Genomic DNA, 15,964 nt, shown 5'->3' on the forward strand with positions numbered 1-15,964 from the left:
CGCACACTTGTTTTACTAAATGTTACAGATGTGAGACATCTACAGTGTCAAAAACATTCTTTACTAATAAAAATCTTAAACAGATATTTCTCTTCCTCATGAACCCTCTTGCCTAGAATATCTCCATCTTACCTTGAAGAATAGTTATTGTCTGTGGGACTGAAAACAAATCTTTATTGGTGTGGAGTAAAGCAAAGAGATCAGGTGTGTATTCATTCCACCGATTCTGTTGCAAAAAGCTTAAACGGAAGCGAACGGGATCTACCTGAATTGATCCAATAAAGATCTCATTTTTCTTCCATTTGGTTTTGAATCGGTTTCCATAGTGCAGCTCAGAAGCAAATCCATGGTGTTTCTGAGGACAGTGTCTGGCCAACGCTATCATCAGAAAGACAACGGAGGGGAACAGAAGGTAGGGAAACGATAGAAATGCACCAAGGCCCAGGTTTTTCACAGTATAAATTTTTATTGCTACTTGGCTGAAAGTTAATTAAAAATACAGCTTTTCTGCTCAAAACTAGTCATAGCAGCATCTCAAATGAAATAATAAACCATCGCCCACTCAATTTTAAGGAGTACAATTTTGGCAGACAAACAGCAAATGTGCTCATGGTTAGTTCTTTTCCTAAATTATAAAACACAAGGTATCCTGAAACTATGTAGCAGTTTTCTGCATGCTAAAATATAAACAAAAATATTAGATATGCTCCAGATATTCAAAACAATGCCTTGGCTTACAAACATAATGTTAACATTATGTACAAAGTAAACACATAGGACTGTATATATTTTATATGCATTTATATATGGCATGCTTCAGACATTAAATACATGAATTATTATCTTAAATAAAAATACAATAATCTGTGACAGTATACTATAGAATCCCTTTATTCTAGATTCTGTAGTGGAGAAGGACCTATACATTTGCATGAAACAATGTACAAAAATAAACCTCAGCTTCTTGGCATTGAGAGAAAATATTCAAGCATCTCTAGAAAAGAAAGTACAGAAAGAAAGGTGAGCTCAAACAATGTTTACTTTGGTCACATGTTAAACAATTGGAACGTCCTCAATATCAGATTCTTTCCAGAGTTCACCATAATCATTCAACAGAATGGAGATTCATTCTGTTAAATATAATGGCAACACATGCATGCACGTGTGCATACTTTCTCACTCAGACCACAATGACAAACAGGCAGGCAGCATGTTCTCCCTCTGTGAAGAGAAATAAAACCTATAATGTGTTTACAGAGATTGGATTAACTGAATCAGAAAAGCATTGACACCATAACCTACTTAAATATGCATACCGTCACACACACACTCCGCTGTATTTACAGAGGATTATGGTGCACTCAGATCATGAACAGTAGTTGATCTCCTCTACTAAATAATTAAAGGGAATACTTTGCCATCCTTGTGATGTCACCTTGATCTGTTACTCTGTGCCCCATCTTCCTGTAGCAATACGTACGGTTTGCATATGTACAGGCACATTTATTTCTCGATCTAGGTTAATGACCTTCTCAATCAATATTGTTTCTAGCTCTTGTTAGCAGGAGTCCATTTTTTGGTTCTTTACAAAAACAAGGGAGAGTTGACTAAATAAAATGGCAAATAATACTTGGCTAAGGATCTGCAGATGCATGTTCTGACATACGGAATGCATTTTTGGCTGCTAGAGCACGTAGCATGGGTGCATTTGGGACGCACAGAGCTTAGTAGTGTTTTGCTGGCCCTCACTTGGCAAACTAGGGCCCAATTATGGAGCCTCTTGATCAACTTTTCTACATGGATCACTGCGCAGAAAGAGAGTTGACAAAAGGTCAAAACGCACACGATGGCAGAACACTGCACTTCGTGATTCACACACACATGCATACACACAGACAAGAATGTTCAGTTTACTACTCATTTTCATAGTTAAGAAAAAAGGATCCTCCTATTTTTAGGTCAGGTGTGTAACCTGTTAGTAATATGTACAGGTGACACTTTGCATATTTGATGTGATCGAATTCATGTTCATAATCATCTACATTGTGTAGTGTATTTGAAGTCCAACTTCCTGTTCATTAAAAGGATTATGAGAACTTTGAATTCTCTTGTTCCACCAACCACATCAAAGACAATCACCTCTTCATACTGTTCTTATGTTCTCAACTTAAATCCCATATGAAAATGTCAAATGTGTGCAAGCTCAAATCTGTTTCTTTAGTCTGTCCTGAAATGCTATTTTTGTTTTCAGGGTGGAGGGCAAACCCACACCTGTGGTGCTGACATGTACCTGTTTTGCCACCTGAGGCACAGCAGGTGGCTTCCATTAGCAAACAAAGCAATATTCAAATGGCCTGCTTTCTGCCACTTATCATCCCTAGAATGAGCCAACCTTTTACCCCTCAACACCAGCTGCTGTTCCTCTCGTGGAAGCAGAATGACTCAATACAAAAAAAGCCTTAAGACTTGAACAAGGAAGAACAATGCCTATCTTTGTGCTAAAAGACAAACTTGCATCCACCAGAAAAAGCAGTTTTGTAATTCTCTCACACTTCACAATTATTAGCACTTCTATTGGATACTTTCTCTTAGAGAAGACATGATACATTTGGCTGACAGAAGCCACAACAATGACAACTCAAGCCCTATGAGTTAATGTGCATTTTTGATAAATATCTCACATAATACTCAAATATCAATCTTTGAATATATTCATCTCCCTATGTACGAAGTGCTTTACACAGTGTTTGATCCTTTGAAGAACAGATTTTGTTTGAAGTTGGGACAAAATAAGTGAATTAGACTTACGTAATACATCTCATATTATAAGCACGCAGGCTTTAGAAAGGCAAATTCACCAATCATTCCAGTTGATAACGTTAAGAATGTAAATAGCCATTTCGAAGCCGCTGTGAGGTTTTTGAGCATCTAAAATACTGCCAATTCTACTAAACCTTTAGAATCCACCCCTCTGGTCCCAAGCCTTGTTCTACTGGACTGAAATTTTGCCTTGCTCCCTCTACAATTCGGAGAAAAGAATGCAAAATATTGGATTTTTAGGTGTTCTATGCTCCTGACCTTGCCACGTAAGGTCAAAGGGCAAAACCAGCTCCACTAAAGGAAATAAAACCAACAGAAAGACAGTCCCCATCATCATTAGGACTGGCAGCACTGCAATAAGGCTATGAACAAGCATAGAGAGGGTTGTAGCTAGCTAAGCAGCTATGGTAAGTACAACACTAGAACCATGCCACTAGCCTTTTCACAGTGGCATCTAGGAACACATCCTGGTCATTCTTTAGTCAGACCACAAGCCCCCTCTTACTAAGTCAGACTGTTGTCCTCTCTAGAATGGGTTAGGCAGTTTGGCACAAGGGGGAAGGGGGATAGATTTTGGTCTGCAGCTTTGTAAAATCAATGACGAGTCAATTAGCAGTATCTTATCCTCTAACATCACCGGAGCACAAGTGCAACTTTATAGAAATGTCATATTCACAGTCTACTGACCCATATTATGCAGATGCCTTTATTCAAAGCTGGGCGGCAGGGTAGCCTAGTGGTTAGAGCGTTGGACTAGTAACCGGAAGGTTGCAAGTTCAAATCCCCGAGCTGACAAGATACAAATCTGTCGTTCTGCCCCTGAACAGGGAGTTAACCCACTGTTCCTAGGCCGTCATTGAAAATAAGAATTTGTTCTTAACTGACTTGCCTAGTAAAATAAAGGTTAAAAAAAAAAAGCAATGTCTCTGACTGACATATTTCACCATGTCTGTGACAGATAAAAGCCAGGGCCATACTGTGGACCACTCCATAGCTCAGCAACACTAAAACCATTAGCAAATGCCACAAATAAAGTCTGAACTCAAATTCTGATGCAAAATGAATGGCTTACACGCAATACTTTTTTTCACTCTTCTCATGACACAAAAGTGCTTTGCTCATTGTGATGTCATCACTTCATTATCCAGTGAGGTGGATATGTAATGTCTAAGTTAATGTCTCATTGACCCAATACATAAGAATACCTGTGTTTTGATTTTGTGTGTCAAAATAGTCAATACTTGAACCCACATCTGCATTATCCCAGGACACAAATTTGAGATGGATGCAATCATTAGCTCCGGTGAGTTGATTTGTAGATTAGAGTATTGTATATTGTAGATTTTTGCTAAAATTCCACATAAAATGGGTTTATCAGATAATGTTTCTCATTGGTTGGATGGTATTAACCAAAGGTCCTCTGACAGCTATGGAACATATGGAGCAGACAAAGGCTTGTCTCCACAATTTGAAAGAAGAGTAAGATAACGTCCTCCTCAGCATTAGGTCAGGTGTCCTACATGCCCCTTGAACCGTTGTTCCTTCACAATACCCCATCTACTTGCCTCTAGCATACACCTGTTGAATTGATTTGGTGTTGCCACTCATGTGAGCTTCACACCACCCCCTCTTACTCAAACCAGCACTTATTGTCACCAACACAACAATGAGCTTTTCTGTCCTGCCAACCAAAACACACTGTGCTTGTTCTGAATCTGTTATACAGTAGGTGGTAGTGGTAGTACAGTACACTGGTGATATTCACTGATCTATAACTAACATCTGAGGCAAATCATAGTTATCACCACCAGATGTCCCACAAACCCTTATTGAATCTGTCACTAGATCTATGAGAATGAAATATCTAATTATTTCAATGAGAAAATCATTCTTTTTACTCTCTCTCTCTGGTCACTGACTTAAATTGAAGAGCATCAACCAGATATATCTATAGGCTCCAAAGGAATTATGCAAACTATCTTCGTATCAAATAGTACACATACATTTCACAACATACATACTTTAAATATACATGTAAAATAATATACCATGTTACATCCTCATTTTAGTACACTACTCATGGATATTTTGTTCAGTTGACTGTGAAGCTAATGGAATGAAGGGAACAGAATGATTCCCAAACCTTAAAAAACACTTTCGATATGTTGGTCGCTGCAGAGATTTTGCACAATTTCCTGGGTACAACAAACATGAAACTAGAAAAACTAAAGAAAAAAGGGGCTACACACCTCACAGTATCTGGACACCTTAATGATGGCACTCTATATGCGAAGAACATGTTTTTTCACCCATCATATGTAATGATTACTGTACAGTATCTAGTGTGCATTGTAGCGTCTGAGATATGAACACTGTAAACGATTGTTTTGCCTTTGTCGTTTACCACTCATGTTGCCCATAAAACATAATTAATATAACCTTTTCTGTTCAAATTTGTGGACCATGCACTGTCACCGATACAGTGTTACAATAAGGGTTTTGAAGCAGTATCCCATATTGGTTCTGTACAGGTGAGCAATGCACTGTCATGTTATTTTGAGTTAGCCTTTTTATGAGAGCTTGATGCTATTTTTGAACATTATTTTCTGTATTATTCCTCCCAGCAAGGCTTCAATGGTTTCCAAATGGATACGCATCCTGATGCTGGGACTAGGCCAAGCTGGCCTTGTGATTACACCACTATGTGGTTCTGCACTACACTGCTCAGACTAAATGTGTATATAGATACTAACTGTATTTCCCATATAGAGGATTATGGTGTAGATAGAAAGGGTCACATCTTAGTTTTTTTAGTAAATGAAAATTCTGTTAGTTTTTTTATCATCTGCTGTTATGTTCCTACTTGCCTCTAGCATACAGTCTGAATCCTCGTACCAGAGTAAGGCCAGTCAGCCCAGTTTCCAGTCCTGACAGCCATGTCGGCTGCCATTGTGCAGTCAGATAGCGAGAGCAAGCGCAAGAGAGCGAGATAGAGAGAGATATATAAATATATATATATAGAGAGAAGTGGCTGTACCATTGGTGGCCCCTGGAGGACGCTGTCACACAGTGATGTCCTCCTCCAGGGTTAATACTGATGTCCCCACCCCAACCCCCCTCCCCTCCATACACACACACACACACACACACAGGCAGGGAGGCAGGGACATCTGGGGCTGAGTCATCTACAGTAGGCACTTTTTCACCTTTTGGTCGCAGGACTTGTCCCTGGGATCTAGGAGCCCCTGCAGCCCCCAGCAATGGAATGATAACACTCAAAGGGATTCTTCTACTGTTTCATTACTTGACCTTCCTTCCAAGTAAAGGGAAATGTTGCAAACAAGTTCTGCAGTCTAAAACGCATGAGGTATTCTAGTTCAGGCTGGGGTATTTTGGCCTCCGGTGGCCGCCTTCTTTTCACAACCTCTTCATGGGTGGTGATTTCAGTGCCTGTTCAGCTCTGATACTCAGACAGTTCCACCAGGTTCATCAGACAGTTAGCTAAGCACCTCTCTACGTCTAACGTGACGTAACGCATTCATGTGTGAACAGTCAAGGCCCCACATGTCTTCATGACAGAGCTGAATGGAAACTTGAACTGGAATATCCCACCTGTGCCAGAGAGACCTCCTCTGCCCCCCTGGTATGGCACTGTCACAGGACTACCACAGGGTTGCACTGTGATCTGGCCCCCTCTAGAGGGCAGTATCATAGACTTCCTGCTGTAGGGCAGGGATAGGGTTGGGGGCGAGGTCCCGCTGGGGCAGCATGGGAGCAGGGGGGTGGGGGTGGTCCCACACAGGGTCTCTGATGGAGGGTGGTGTGAAAGGAGGTGGAGGTCCAGGGACCATAGGGCTCTGGCCCCTCAGCTGTTCCCTAACATCCTGCTCTAGACTGGGAGGCACTACCAGCTGGTCCTCGGGGTCCTGCTGGGCAGGGGCAGTGAAGTAACCCGACTTCTTCTTAGGGGCCTCCACGGCTACCTCGATGAGGTTGTGGCTATCTTCCGGGGCCACCACGGAGCCGTTGGAGAGCTTCTTCCCAAAGAGGCTGGAGGTGGAGGGGGACTTCTTCAGGTCTGAGATCTCCCTGCCACACACGGCCAGCAGGCAGCCGTTAGTGGCTGACACCACCACACTGTTCTGACGACGCATCTTTCCGTTGGGGTAGTCTGAGCGTGTCTTGTCCAGGTTGTGGTCCTTTGGGCTCGCGGCTGGCCCAGAACGGATCTGGAAAGCACAGCAGTGGATGTCCACCTCCACCTCCAGCTTGCTCCCGTTGGAGATGACCCCCTCTAGTGGAGCCTCGTCATCACTGTCCAGCCCGTTGTCAGACTGGTTACTGGAGAAGGGGGTACAGGAGGGCTGGCGCTGGAACAGGACTTGGTGGGGCCCCCCTACCCCAGCTGAGCCAGGTCCCGCAGGGGCACAGAGCGTGGCTGCAGGGTGGAGGCTACAGCGCCTCTCAGGTCGGACCGTGGGGCCAGAGGGGTGCTCGTCAGAGGCCGTGGAGCCCGCCTCACTCCCCACCTCAGAGGCCGAAGTCTCGCTGTTGAACTCTGAGGCAATGCCACTGCTGGAGGAGGGTGTGGCCGGGTCCCCAGGGGGAGCAGTGACGGGGAGGGGTGTTGGAGGGGGTCCCCGGGGTTCAGTACCAGTACTGGCGTGAGGGGGCTCACAGGTACAGCTGTCCTCCCCGATGTTCAGGGACACCACCACCGCCCCCACATTGTCCCGGCAGCCGTAGCTCTGGGCCAGCGTGCAGAGCTTCTTGGCAGCTGCGCGGGGGTCCCTCACGGCCTGCACGGTGCACACGGCCTCCTGGTAGGACACCTTCTCAAACAGCGCCCGGTTCCCCAGGATCAGGAAGTCATCTTGGGAACACAGGGGCTCGGTGCACACCCATGGCTTGGGCAGCACCCAGGGAGACAGATAAGAGCATCCCAACAGGCGAGAGCAGCATGTCACTCCACTCACCTTGTTATCCTGCAACACAATAACACAGGAGGGGACTCAGCTCTGCACTTTGAATACAAATGAATACCTCTGAGCACAAGGCATCACATCAAACGTTAACTAACAAGTAGATCTTAATGAACACAAAGGCCCTCACAAAGATGTGCATTCACACACGCCTGACTCCCCACAGTACCTCAGTGATGATCGCTTTGCTGAGTTTGACCCTGTCCATCTCTTCAGTGCTCTGCTCCAGGCTGAAGACCTTGGAGAGGGGCAGGGGCTGGCCATCTCGACACAGCACCGCCTGGCAGCTGCCCACGTTGGCCACCGTCAGGCTGAAGTAGCTGCCCAGCTCCGACGGCTCGTGGTGGATGTAGCAGAGCAGGGCAGATGCACCCAGCTTCTGACCAGCCATGCCCAGTTTCCTGCATCATACAACATACATCACAGAATGCAACTATCAGCACATGCCCTGCAATTAGCTAGCTTCTTTGTTAAATAAACATTAAAAGTAGACCATTATGAATATTCATTACGTTGTTATTTGCATATGTTAATTACTAGCTAATCAAATGTAAATGAACACGGGATAGTACAATTGTAGGCTTGTCTTCCCTAAGAGCCAACAGTAATTTATAGCACGGGCACAACTTTCATTGGGACAGAGGAGGACATGTTAAGAAAGAGGCAATAGTGTGCTTTAGGACCATGCGGACGCCTGGAGCGGTCGGGTAGGTTGTTTGGAGTGTTTATCCAACTGGATAATTTTTAAAAGTATTAATAATAACAATAATGCCCCCCCCCACTTCAAAAACCAAAGTTACGCCGCTGATTCATAGAATACTGAAATTTGCCTACATTTGGCTTGTATTAGAGTAATACAAGCAAAATGGGTGTGTGTCTGTGTATGCATGATGCTCATACCTGTGTGAGGTGAGGAAGGTGTTACTCATGTACACACTGTCTACACTGGAATGCAGCAGCTCCTCCGACAGCACATCTCCCATGGTACACTGCAGCAGACGAGGAACTTCCTCATTGCGGTCTCCGTCGAAGACGCCATAGGCCGCCTCAACACTATCCCCAAAGCGGTCCACTGCCAGCACAGACACACACAACCTGTCCCCAAGGAAGAGAAAATACCGTATGTATAGATAAGATAAACACAAAAAGTGGAAACAAAATGTGGTTACATTTTTTGTGTGTAAATCCCGTTATACAATCTTGCTCAAATTCAAGCCAAACAGGAATAACTCATCTATACTTGAACACAGTGAGACAGAGCCTTTTCCTACGGAGGCAGCAGGGGCTGAGTGTGACACCAGACACGGCCCCCTGTGACACTGTGGTGGTCATGACCCTGTGAGGCCCTGTTAGGGCAGCAGCCAGGCAAACTGGGCCCCCATCAATGATGCAGGGGACACTGCTTTATACCCATTGTATCCACAGGAAGTATTAGGCTTCCCCGCCTTCCCTACTATTAAACAAGATCCGCTGCCCAGGGGCCTAGATGCCAGGCCCAACAGACGTTCACCCAGGCAGTGGAAGCTGTGCTGGGGCTGTACAGTTAGATAACTAAGTAACTCCTCCATAGATGCATATGATAGCCCCGGGTAGGGTTTAAAATAGGATGCCAGCCAAGAGGCAGAGCAGAAAAGAAACAGGCTGATATGGACTATGAGAAGCACATCCTCTTCTCAGACCATTTAATGTAGTGCTGCTCACAGCGATTCCCTGAAAAAGGAAATGCTTCTTAAAGACGCTCTAAAACCACACGTGATCTCATAATCCCATTTATACCCTCTCATCAGATTGTCATGAATTAGAGCTTCACTCAGGCAAAATACACTTTATGATGCTCTCTCGCATACATGCTCACTCACTGTCTCATAATGTAATTCTCTCCCTCAGCCCTCCTCCCTCCCTCCCTCCTGCTCACTTGTTCCTCTGTCCGCTCATCTCAGAGTAGCCATGGTTCCACAGGGTGGAGGAGCCCAAGGAGTCCCCGGCCGTCATGGCTGGCTTCTGGTCCAGCTTCAGGGTGGTGATATGACTGAGGAGAGACACACAAAGAGATGGGGGGCATTACCTCATTACGCACTGAACCAAACCATAATTCACACCGTAGCACAGGTAATATTATTTATCACATATCTTATCTAAGTACACCAGCGGTCTGATACTATATTGTGCAGTGTGACACTGTGGTCTCTGTGTGTCACCTGAACAGGTTGAGTGTTTTGTGCTCCAGCAAGAGGCTGCTGTTGCCAGTCAGGTCCAGTTCGTGCAGGGTGGCCGTTAGAGAGTCTGGCAGTAGGATCTCAGTCAGCTCATTACAGCTCAAGTCCACCAGCTACACACACACACACACACGAGGGAGAAGATAACACACTGTTACATGGTATAACATTGTAAAAAAGACATACACATCTAAAAGACATATGCATAAACAAAACACAAACTAGGACTGACGCCGTTTAGTCGACTGGTCGATTGTTCGTTGACCGAGATTTCTTTAGTCGAACAGTGCACAAGACACCTGTCTCAGTGGACTAATCCATTGCGGAGGCCACGGGGATGGCACAGTCCATCACTCTAAGACATGTGATACTGAAATTGTATATGGTTATAGTATGTAAAAATAACGGTACAACACTAATAAATCGAATATTATTTCAGAACAAATGCGCTTTATCCCGCATTGGATATGGTCGCTGTCCGCGGTTCTGAAACATAACCTTTAGTGTGCCATAGAATTGACACCTTTCCCTATGTTGCTATGTGCATAATAGCAAAGTTAACCTGCATATTGGGATTGAAAACAATGCGGCGGAGCCAGCAGAAGCAGAGATAAGGAAACAGCCCTTGCCTAAGCCTAATTGTCAAAAAACTATTTGAGGAGAGAGGAAACCACATCTTACCTGTCAAATCTCTTTACAAATCATCCATATACACTACCGTTCAAAATTTGGGATCACTTAGAAATGTCCTTGTTTTTTAAAGAAAAGCTACTTTTTTGTTGACTCTGGGATGCTGGCCTTCTAGGCAGAGTTGTAAAGAAAAGCCATATCTAAGACTGGCCAATAAAAAGAAAAGATTAAGATGGGCAAAAGAACAGACACTGGACAGAGGAACTCTGACTAGAAGGCCAGCATCCCAGAGTCGCCTCTTCACTGTTGACGTTGAGACTGGTGTTTTGCAGGTACTATTTAATGAAGCTGCCAGTTGAGGACTTGTGAGGCGTCTGTTTCTCAAACTAGACACTAATTCACTTGTCCTCTTGCTCAGTTGTGCACAGGGGCCTCCCACTCCTCTTTCTATTCTGGTTACAGCCAGTTTGTGCTGTTCTGTGAAGGGAGTAGTACACAGGTCTTCAGTTTCTTGGCTATTTCTTGCATGGAATAGCCTTCATTTCTCAGAACAAAAATAGACTGACGAGTTTCAGAAGAAAGGTCTTTGTTTCTCATCTAGTCTAAAGAAGGCCAGTTGTATTGCTTCTTTAATCAGCTGTGCTAACAATTGCTAAATGGTTTTCTAATGATCAATTAGTCTTTTAAAATGATAAACTTGGATTAGCTAACACAACGTGCCATTGGAACACAGGAGTGATGGTTGCTGATAATGGGCCTATGTACGCATATGTAGATATTCCAGCTACAATAGACATTTACAACATTAACAAATGTCTACACTGTATTTCTGATCAATTTGATGTTATTTTAAATTGACAAAAAAGTTGCTTTTCTTTCAAAAGCAAGGACATTTCTAAGTGACCCCAAACTTTTGAACGGTAGTGTATATCTACAGAAATAAGACAGATCCTGCTTCTGTTGCCTGTTTGAGTGTTTAACAGCCTACTGATTCTGTGAACACCAAGCCTCATGCAACAGCAAAATGTCTGATAAAGCAATTTCACAGATTCGCCTGTTTTTAATCTTTGCTATGCTGTAATTTAGGCTTTACAATTTTGTGGGGTTAGTACAGACCGGTATTACTTAATGTATTTAGTGTTGTTTACACTGTTCCAAACAGGCAGAAAAATTATATTGTAAAACTAACAGCACCTGTTTGTTACACACAATATGCACCTAGCTCTCGCTCCTATACCCTCCTTGATTTCCTTCTTATTGTTATAATTATCATTATGATCATCATTATAAAAACAAGTAATGTCGTTGTCATTAGTAGACTTGGTATAGTATCCTTGTATAACCACCATCGAGCTGTAGGCCTAAGAGTCCTGGTTAGTCTTAATACCGTAACTTACTTAGGTAGCCTATATTTCAATATAAAGGCTACTGTACCAATAAATCCATCATCAATTCGTTCATGCCATCACACAGCATATGTGATCACACAGCAAATATTGTAATTTAAACAGCAACTGTTTGGCACACAACCAGTAATAACCAATTTATTGATGTGATTATGATAGGCTATCGGTCAGGCCCTATTGGTCACATGTGATGAATGCATGTTTCACGTAAAGAGAGAAGGGTTGAAGGAATAGGGAATGTTTTTCCTAAACAAATTAGAAATCTCAGTAACAGATCATTTCAGTCAGAAACAGATAATGGCTGTAATTATGTTGCAGCTTCAGCATGGACAGGGCAATAAACACTTGCTGTGCTGTGGTGCCTTTTTTCTGCACCAGTCGCACAGGTACTCGCGGTCATTTCTTTTTGACACATTGTGACCATCGGGATCTTTCGAGTCATTTGTGTGTCTTAATTATTTAATCAAACAGTGGGCTTAAAGCAACATACAAGCTCAGTGCAAATGTAGTTGATTTTATTAGGGTGTGTCTGTCTATATATGGAAAAATACATTTAAATATTTCAACCAATTGATTGGTTGAAAGAACAGGAAGACTCTCGGGCAACCAATATTTTTTTTAGTCGGGGACAGCCCTAATATAAACAGATATGAGTGAAACTGACCTTGATCTCTGGCAGGTTGAGGATCTCGGGGAACACACTGATGTGGTTGGAGTGTGCTATGAGGGTGTGTAGCCTCTTACAGCTGGAAACAGTGGAGGGGATGGTCTTCAGCTTGTTGCCACTCAGATTCAGCTCCTCTAGCAGCTCCAGTTTACTCAGTTTACTGCACACACAGAGCAGTAGAGACGTCTCCACCACAGAACAATAGCTCATATCAGATCTAGAGAATAGCTACAGTATATTAGGAGCAATAGAGAACATTTTATGTCTAGAGACGCATTCTCTAAAGCAGTGGTTAACTCCCTGTGTAGAATATGTCCACTGATTTAAGGCATTTACATTCTTGATAGGTACTGTATGAAGGCAGTATACCTGGGTTTGGAATTGGTTACCTGGCAGGGAAAGAGAGCAGCTGGTTGTAGGCCATGTGCAGGACTCTGAGGTTCTGGTGTCCCACCAGCAGGGCAGCACAGTTCTCATTCAGTTTGTTCCCCGTCAGGTACAGTTCCTGGAGAGTGCTGAGGCTCTCCTCTGATTGGCTGCTGGGGGGAATTATCTCCAGGGCATTGGCTGACACGTTCAGGTACTTTAGGCTAGGAGGAGGAGCAGAGAGCGATGTATGTAAATAGGAAATAACCCAGAATTAATTGCCAGTGATACAAGTGATGTAAATGTGTAATATCAAGACAACATCAGATGATTTAGACAGAACTTCCTCTTAAAGCTGTTATGACAGAGGATAGTTAAATGCTCTTGTTACCAACACTCTGTCTATAAATTTCCTTTAACAAAACAGATTCAGATAAAGGATGACAGGGAGAAAATCAATAAGAATACATCTTCTAGTGGTGGCTCTTCTAAAAACACTGAGAAACAAAATGTTGTTGACCAATGAGGCACTTTACAGCCGTCATACTGGCGCTCGATGTCTCAGCACGGGAGACAGAGTAGAGTAGCCCAGGCCTAATGGGTGCCCAGGAAACGGTAGAGCGTCAGACTGTTGGTGGAGGGGGGGGGGCTCATGTTACAGCCCGACTGACTGGTCCACAGAACCACACCCTCCAGAGCCTGGCAGACACAGCCCAGGGGACCCAGTCAGTCCACCTCTACTGGAGCAGCTAACCAGGGCCATCACATGCCTACGTGAAGTAAGACATCTCTTACAGACTGCAAACCAATTTAAGCTAGATACATCAACCCCATCAAATATTTATACTGTATTTCTACTGCATGATGTAAGGAGGATGTACTGTAGGGCAGTGTTTCATTTCAATATGCCCAATCCTGTTTTGTCCTTTAAATTGGTTGTTGTGGTTGAATAGAGGCACAGGGCCACTGCTGCTCCGGGGTTTAAAGCAGCAGTAGTAGCGTCCTCGGGCCCAGGGGAGACGGAGCATCAGCTGCAGCCTTCAAAACACCTGTCAGGAATGGAGAGAGAGGCAGAGAGAGGGAGAGAGAGGACAAGCACCAAAGAGAAGGGTAGGAGAGAGGGTGGTGTGAAGAGAGAGAGGAAGGGGGATTGACCCACTTTAAGGCCTTGTAGAAGAGGCTCTCCGGGAGCTCGCCTAGCTTGTTGTGCTGGAGGTCGAGTACTTCCAGTGGGACGTGGTCAAGTAGGTCAGGCAGTCTCTGGAGCCCATTGTTCCCAGCCAGCAGCTTCCTCAGACTCAGGCTGCTGAGTAGTCTAACGGAGAGGGAGATGGAAAAAAGAGAGAAAGAGCTAAAGAGAGAGAGAACATCTTCTGCTGTGAATTTGATCACTTCTGAAACTGGGGGAAATCTTGAGGTAGAGAAACTCCACAGCCAACAAATCCATCAACGTCTTTTTCAACTTGGCAGCCTAAAGATACCAACACAGCACAATTTACTCCAGAAAGAATAACAGAGGTCTCATCTGCAGCTACGCCGTCAAGACGAATATTATCTTGTTTGCGACGGCTTTGGTCTATTCAAATGCAAATATAGTTGTGTTAAAGGGTAACGTTAAATGATGGTTGCTTTGAGCAGAGTGCTCCAGCATCACCATACTGAGATCACAGTCTGCTGACAGAAAGACGACAAGCCGTACGTTGGCTTCACACAGACAATTCAATCCTCTCATCAGCTGACTGTCAACACATCTGCTGATGTTTTAGGGACAGTTATGTCTGGCTGGACATTGGCTAAATGATGCCCAATGTTAATCAGATTAATATGGTGCTCATCCTAATAATAATTTCAGAATGTTTAAAAGCCAAATCCGGATGATACGAGGTGGACAGGTTAAACATATAGCACAACATGATGGACAAAGTAACAGCCTTTAATCTACCTTAACAAATATGCATGTTGAGAACATCTTTATATGAATAACTAGACGAGTTGGAAGTGAGGAGTTTGAGAAGGATGAACTAGTCCTCGTAGGGAGACTAACCTGGCTGGTAGTTCAGACAGGAAGTTGTGTGTAACGTCCAGCACCTCCACCTTCCTACTGTCACACACCCAGTCTGGAAGGTACTCCAGCAGGTTCCTTTTCACAGAGGTCACAGTCAACACAGTGGTCAGAGGGGATAAGACCTTTTTACCTCCAACTGTACACATACAGTGCATTTGGAAAGTATTCAGACCCCTTGACTTTTTCCACATTTTGTTACGTTACAGCCTTATTCTAAAATTGTTTAAATTGTTTTGTTCCCCCTCATCAATATGCACGCAACACCCCATAAAGACAGCAAAAAACTGAAATATCACATTTACAAGTATTCAGACCTTTTACTCAGTACTTTTGGCAGCGATTACAGCTTCAAGTCTTCTTAGGTATGACGCTACAAGCTTGGCACACCTGTATTTGCAGAGTTTCTCCCATTCTTCTCTGCAGATCCTCTCAAGCTCTGTCAGGTTGGGTGTGGAGCGTTGCTGCACAGCTATTTTCAGGTTTCTCCAGAGATGTTTGATCGGGTTCAAGTGTGTGCTCTGGCTGGGCCACTCAAGGACATTTATAGACTTATCCGAAGCCACACCTGTGTTGCCTTGGCTGTGTGCTTAGTGTCATTGTCCTGTTGGAAGGTGAACCTTCACCCCAGCCTGTGGTCCAGATTGCTGTGGAGCAGGTTTTCATCAAGGATCTCTCTGTACTTTGCTCCGTTCATCTTTCCCTCGATCTTGACTAGTGTCCAAGTCCCTGACGCTGAAAAACATCAACACAGCATGATGCTGCCACCACGCTTCACCGTAGGGATGGTGCCGGGTTACCTCCTGACATGATGC

At 44.0% G+C, this 15,964-nt stretch overlaps 1 protein-coding gene across 1 annotated transcript in view; it reads right to left on the reverse strand.

Annotated features, from left to right (window-relative positions):
* Positions 1 to 441: 441 nt before the first annotated feature.
* Positions 442 to 15,964, reverse strand: part of LOC112249173 (PH domain leucine-rich repeat-containing protein phosphatase 2-like) — a 52,019-nt gene continuing 36,496 nt past the window's right edge. Inside the window, exons 11-19 of the mRNA XM_024418883.2 lie at positions 15,132 to 15,227; positions 14,247 to 14,402; positions 13,111 to 13,311; positions 12,719 to 12,881; positions 10,001 to 10,131; positions 9,718 to 9,831; positions 8,703 to 8,897; positions 7,972 to 8,203; positions 442 to 7,805 (exon numbers count right to left, since the gene is read on the reverse strand). Of these exons, the coding sequence (XP_024274651.2) occupies positions 6,516 to 7,805; positions 7,972 to 8,203; positions 8,703 to 8,897; positions 9,718 to 9,831; positions 10,001 to 10,131; positions 12,719 to 12,881; positions 13,111 to 13,311; positions 14,247 to 14,402; positions 15,132 to 15,227 (2,578 nt within the window). The 3' untranslated portion in view covers positions 442 to 6,515. The remainder of the gene's footprint in view (positions 7,806 to 7,971; positions 8,204 to 8,702; positions 8,898 to 9,717; positions 9,832 to 10,000; positions 10,132 to 12,718; positions 12,882 to 13,110; positions 13,312 to 14,246; positions 14,403 to 15,131; positions 15,228 to 15,964) is intronic.

This window comes from Oncorhynchus tshawytscha, linkage group LG04 (genome assembly GCF_018296145.1).
Source record: "Oncorhynchus tshawytscha isolate Ot180627B linkage group LG04, Otsh_v2.0, whole genome shotgun sequence".
NCBI classification, from domain to species: domain Eukaryota; kingdom Metazoa; phylum Chordata; class Actinopteri; order Salmoniformes; family Salmonidae; genus Oncorhynchus; species Oncorhynchus tshawytscha.